The sequence below is a fragment of the Ricinus communis genome, chromosome 7 (assembly GCF_019578655.1).
Source record: "Ricinus communis isolate WT05 ecotype wild-type chromosome 7, ASM1957865v1, whole genome shotgun sequence".
Taxonomy (NCBI): Eukaryota; Viridiplantae; Streptophyta; class Magnoliopsida; order Malpighiales; family Euphorbiaceae; genus Ricinus; species Ricinus communis.
Genome location: NC_063262.1, coordinates 12,124,080 through 12,130,462, shown reverse-complemented (window position 1 = coordinate 12,130,462; position 6,383 = coordinate 12,124,080). Strand labels below are relative to the sequence as shown.

Here is a 6,383-nt window from a genome sequence, read left to right as displayed (position 1 = left end):
ATGTGTCTCAGGGTGGAAATATTGATGATGATGCAAGGAACATATTTACACAACCTACTGATTTACCCATTAGTGATAGTCAAAGGAGTTCAATTTCTGAAGCTTTTGAACCACACACTTCTGGAGGTCAATCTGAAGCTCAAAGGCAAAGTAGACAACTCAAAGACAAAGTAAATGCATGGAAATCCAAAACGAAGAGAGGTGCCATCAAGATATATGCAGCAATAAAAAAAATCTAAGAACTGATTTAAAGCCATCTTTTTTGTATTTATCATTTTTAGTTTATGGATTATGAGACAAATTGATATAATGTTTTGGGATACTTGAACTATTATTTTGTTTTTTTATGTTTCAAAGTTGAAATAAGTCTCTAAGTGCCAACTGTCAATTGTGAAACTAGGCAGTAAAATTGCTCATTTTGTATCTTTTTTAAGAGGTCAATTAATAATATCTTATTTAATATTGTTTATGGATTGCCTATTTTATAGCAATAATTTTAAAAATATTTCTAGTTAATAAATTTATTCTTTAATTCAAGTTAGACAGACTTACAAAAAACTTCTAAAACACAAGGAATAGTATAGATATAAAACATATAGTTTGGGGATGCTATTCATATCAATTACAAAATACAGGTACAGTTGTGATATGGCCTATAAAGTCTAGGGACAATAGATGAAATTAAATTGGACATCTTACTATTGCTACGTCAACCTTCTTCCATGCCAAAAAGCTCGACACCCCTAAGCAACGCTATCCTACTCTAATATTACTACAAATAATTTACAGCCTTAGTATGAACCAAATTACACTAATTAAAACACCAAATCACATCAAGCTTCTTCTTTATTTCTTTCGTGCATCTTTTATCTCTCTCTCTATGTTTTCTACTCTCTTTCTTTCTGCCTTCTTCAGATTATCAATTTTTTGCAGTAGTCCTTTTATCACTGTCTTTGCCCTTGGTTGCATACCAACAAGAAAATATGGCATGGTTGATTCTGCAAAAATTTAACCATTTGAAACTAATTATATTCAAACCATTAAAAATTATATTTTCGTCAAAATCAAATAACAATAACTCTACCATAAAATTCTGACATCCAAAGAACCTCCTACCTAGATTTGCATCGATCTAAGAGGTTTTCAAAGCTGCTTCAACATGGTAAAAGCAGTCAAGTGCAACCAATTGAGCATCCATGATAGCATATTCAAAAATTAGGGTTCCATAAATTAAAGGGTTAAATCGATTTTGGGTTAAACCCAAAGATAAAAGATAAACGCAATGGTTTTCTCAAACGAGAATAATGATATGGAGGGAAAAAAGAGAAAGAGTGAAAGAGAGAGAAAGGATAAAAGAGAATGCAAATGGTGTTCTCAAAGCTTCCTTGTGCCCTTCGCCATTTTCTTCTCTCTTTTTTTCACTTTCATAGAGAACAGAGTTGATGAGAGAGAGAGGATGGGATATGTGTTTCTGACATGTCTCATTTAAGACGTGGAGTTGTTATTAAGTTAAAAATAATAATTTACCAGCTAGGACGCTACATCAGCTTTCTATCAAGTTGGTTAACAAGAATTGACAGTTGGAGGATTACTATTACACAAATAGAAGTTCATACCGTTTATTGATATTAATTAAAGTTTAGGGACTTTGGTGTTAAAGGGGGTAAGTTCAGGAACCGTCAAGATAATTTAGCCAACATTCAAGTGATTCATTGTCTTGGTAGTATTTTTGGTTTTATTTTTCACTCTCGAGTTTATGGAGAGTTTATTTTTATTATTATTTTTTTTTAATATAGGTCTTCAATTTATATTATAAGGCTATTCTATATTTGAACTATGACCCTTTATCTCGAATTTTTTTTCTACATTTATTTTATTTAATGAAGTTCTACTTCTTGTTAATAAAAAACTAGAATATTGTCATATGAATATAGAACCAATTGATGCACAATATAGAACCCAATTGATGCCATTTTGACACTTCATTATTTCAATTGTTACTTAACAGAATGAAGCAACAATAAAGATGTCAGAAGTTTAAGCATTTTAGACTTCAAGGTTTCCTATTGGCAACCATGGGGTTCTTTTCATCATATAAATCATTTCTATTAAAGGCTTAAACCGCAGTCAGACACATACAAATTAATGCACACAATAAAATCAGTGCAACTGAAAGCTCTAAATGTTTGAAGATAAATTGTGAAAAATAAAAACACATGCTTTTACACAGTTTCGCTCTAAAATAAAACTTTGATTAATGATATGAGATGTTACTCCTTGATTAATTAATCAAACTACTACTGAATTTCAATCAAACTACCTCTTGGGCTTATATTTTTCAAGCTTGAAGATAATTTCAGATGGTCCAACTTTTTATCATTGTAAAACGTAAAAATAAATACCCTCAGCTTTTACTGTTGTTGTTCACTATTTTTATTGGCTGTTTCTGATATATTACATCTTACATTTGGACAAATGATAAATATAGAATATTTATAAAACTTAAATTATAGGTCACTTTCTCATTATCGTAGAATATTTAAAGTATATGTTACTCATCCATCAAATTAAGTACAATAAAACAAGTACATGAAAACAATGAGCAATGTAAAGATGAAATTTGAACAACATAAAGGTTTTTCAAAAGAACCTCCAATTTTAAGCTCAGATGAAAAATAAAGATGCTATATAGCCTGGCAATTGGGTTTGAAGGATGTATATGCACCAAATATCAGCTCAGCTTCTTTCTTATCTTTAACTGATATGAACAAGCATCATCACTTCAGTAATTGGTATCACTTGAAAACATAATAACAAGACAAACATAAGCAAATGCCCATAAGATATACTAGCATATAATATAAGATTCGATCCTTTCTACACCTGATAATTCCTTGTTTTGACAATCCATCAAATCATTTAACATAATCAACCTTGAAAGATGAAACTTTCTTACCAAAATCTGACTGATATAACAAAATTAAAGTTGTAAGTAATCAAGTATTGTAGAGCATTGCATATTAGCTGTAGCCAGCAATCTCAGCTTAACCAAAATGTATAGCAATACTACTATTTGTCTTTAAAACACAGAAAGAGACCACTACTAATTATCTCAAGTACTATAAGTAGATTGGAACATACCAACTAACTGATACAAAGGACCAAAAACTTCAACATTTTGGAATCTCTTGCATATTGCTATCATAAGGCTATCAGAATACCTCTCAAAGCAACCAAAAGAAAAGGAAAAGAAAAACAACTAATTTAATTGAAAAAGTCGAAATAACTTAAATTCACCTTTCTCTAGATCATCTATTCATACATCACCTCTTCTCTATGGAGACTGCACTAAGGAAGAAATCTGAGAAGGCCATAACCAATGTTCTAAATAATGTTGGGTGAAACAAAATTTAGATGCCTCTTCTCCTTGCATAATTAATCATCATCAACTGCTTTATATGCATGAAGAAGCTCAACAAGATTAGGGTTCTATGTAATTAAGAGATTCCCACACCGAGAAAATCTATAAAGGAAACATCTTTTTGCTTGATTGCTCCATCTCCTTGCTCTTGTTGAGAAGTCATTGGCAGATTCCTCAATGTAGTTGAGTCATCATTGATTCCCTCTAACTGGGTTCTGATTTTGCTTCTATATCCATCAGTCAATAGCTCTTTCTTATCAGAGTTAGAGATCTGAGGTCCAAATATATTGTGGTATCCACCATAGATGGAAGAACTGGGTCTATGGTAGTTGCAGCGGAGGGATTCATTAAAGCCATGTGATAATCCCTCTTTAATGTAGGAAGAAGAACTTGATGAATTGATATAATCCTTTCTTTTTCCATCAAATAAGTCAATACTTAACGACTCGTTGGTGATGGTTGAAGCACTATTGAAAGTCCAAGAAGGTGAAGAACTTGATGACATGGATAAGTTACCTTTCATTACGATTGCATTGCTTTGAAACCCTAATTTAGATTGACCATAGAGATGATAATCAAGAAGTTGAGGCCTATAGCATCTTTCAAAATCGTTACCAGCAGAAGCAGTAGTACTATTTTTGTTGGGTTCAGTAGGAAGAACCTGTAGGCTTCTCTTACCATAGATCAAAGACAAGCGTTCTCGCTTCCTTCTTGCCATAACAACATGGTAATGATTCTTGACAGCGTTGTCGGTTCTACCAGGGAAAAGTCTAGCTATTGAAGCCCATCTATTTCCTTGAATCTGATGAGCTTTGAGAAGCCTTTCTTCCTCTTCCTCAGTAAAGGGCTTTTTGTTGATGTTGGGATCAAGTTGGTTGTACCATCTCAATCTGCAACTTTTCCCTACAAATAAAGAAAATAGAAAAACAAATACCCATTTCTTAGAACATGAGCAACAAAGAAAGGAAGAGAGAGAGAGAGAGAGAAAGAGAGAGAGAGAGAGAGAGAGAGAGAGAGAAGACAGATGATGTTTCCTGTAAGAAGTATCTCATGTTACCTGATCTTCCTTGAAGATGCTCAGCAATGAAATTCCAGTTCTGGGGACCGTATTGATCGACAAGTTGCCGGAGTTTCTCATCTTCAGCTGGCCTCCAGTGCCCTCTATGGCAACTCTTCCCACTATCACTACTGCTACTCCCTCTACCATTTTCCATCTAATTTTAAAAAATCTAACACAAACCCAACTCGCAAAAATATATAAGGCAAGAATTAGTGAAACTAAAGTTAAACAAGCACGAGAAAGCAAGAACAGAAAATGAGAACGGATAGAGAAGAATTAGGGAAGTGGGTTGGTTTTAGGGTTACAGATAAGAAGTCACTTTTCTTACATCTTTACAAGGATACATAAAGTATGTATGTGTACATATATATATATATATAGTGTGTGTGTGTGTGTGTGTGTGTGTGTAGAAGACACTGATTTTGAGACCTTGTTGTGTGTTACCAAAAAGTGGCCCCATGCAAATCTCCTATTTGATAACTTATTTTCTATGTCCTATCTCACAATTAAAAGCAGATATCCATTTTAAGGCATATCAATGACTTGTATTCTATCTGGTGAGCATATTTTACAAGGATTTTATTTAAGTTTCATTGATTATAATATAGCAAAATTGGAAGTATTTTGTTGCATGCAGTTTATTAGAGAGATATTTGAGGAAAATCATTTATTCTTTGTAAGAGGGAGTTGGTGAAATGACCTGCTGTCCATATTTGTTTTGAGATAAGCATATTTGTTTTGTAGCCATATGGAGACTTCAGAGGTTATAACAACTTCCATTAAATACTTTAATCACATTTACTCCAACAGTGCTTTGCAATTTCCTTGTATATTTAAATATAATATATTTGTTGGCTAATTTTTACATGTATTGGATATTAGATTGCACGTAAACGGAAACAAAAAAATGCGATACGATATGAAAATATGAAATTTTTTAAAAAATTAGAAAATGAAACGTTAAAAAAATATTAAATATAAAAATAAGTATATATATATATATATATATGACTATTTTAGATTTTCTACTATATTATTGTCTCTATCATTATAAAAAATATAAATTAAATATAATTAATATAATTGATCATGTTAGCAATTATAAAATTACTATAGACCAAGAAAAAAATAATGTATAAAAATATACATATATAGACTTTTAAATATAAAACAACAAAGAATTAAGAATATTCATATAATAAGAAAATTATATAATAAAAAAGTCAAGAATCATCTATAAATAAAAAAAGTAAATAGAAAAAACGTTATATATTGTTCATCATTAGTTTAATATATAAATAAAAAATATAAAAAATAAAAAATTTCCATATTCATAAGAAGTCCCTCTAGTATATAAGTTAAAAGAAATTCAAGCCAGGTTTCAATCCAGAAATTATTTTTAGTTAATTTTCCATGCACAAGAAGAAGAAAATTGCAGACAAAGGTCTAAATTTTATATGTATTATCTCTTATGAACCACTAAATTCATTTTTGTTTTTTAAGTGGCTCCTTTTTATGTACCAGAATGGAAATCAAGTTGCCATCACCTTATTGACTGGATTTTTTTTCAATTATGTAGTGATCAATAATATGGATACATAATTGCCTCAGCAAAATTCATGATTTCTATAAACGGATCCTTTTTACTCATATTTCTTTTGAATATTACACATTTTAATGAATATTACCACTTAAATATTAGAAGATTTTCTTTTTTAGTTTCTATCTTCCAACTTATTTTACCATTTAAAAATTTCACTTGACGTGGCATTATATTATTTTGTCAGAGTTTATCTTATTTTTGCCATATAAGGATAGGTGTAAATGTTTGGTGGAATAAATAATATACAGTACTGTTTACTATAGAATGACTAAAGGAAACGAACAACAGAAAGAACACCA

General features: G+C 30.9%; 1 protein-coding gene across 2 annotated transcripts; it reads right to left on the bottom strand.

Annotated features, from left to right (window-relative positions):
- Nucleotides 1-688: 688 nt before the first annotated feature.
- On the bottom strand, nt 689-4,819 carry LOC8263076 (transcription factor MYB54). 2 transcript variants are annotated; one of them, XR_007216577.1, is made up of 3 exons: nt 4,479-4,819; nt 3,298-4,324; nt 689-998 (listed from the first exon to the last, which is right to left on the bottom strand). XR_007216577.1 is itself a non-coding variant. In XM_002526591.3 (2 exons), exons 1-2 carry the CDS (start codon nt 4,633-4,635, stop codon nt 3,498-3,500), a joined length of 984 nt encoding a protein of 327 aa, XP_002526637.1. In that variant the 5' UTR covers nt 4,636-4,819; the 3' UTR covers nt 3,040-3,497. The 2 variants fall into 2 exon arrangements, 1 of the variants encoding a protein (XP_002526637.1); XM_002526591.3 differs by lacking the exon at nt 689-998 and having other exon boundaries at nt 3,040-4,324.
- Nucleotides 4,820-6,383: the final 1,564 nt, after the last annotated feature.

Coding starts and splice junctions, on each gene's coding strand:
- LOC8263076 (XM_002526591.3), bottom strand. CDS start 4,635: ATGGAAAATGGTAGAGGGAGTAGCAGTAGTGATAGTGGGAAGAGTTGC. Junction 4,325..4,478: donor GCATCTTCAAGGAAGATCAG/GTAACATGAGAT, acceptor CTTTATTTGTAG/GGAAAAGTTGCAGATTGAGA.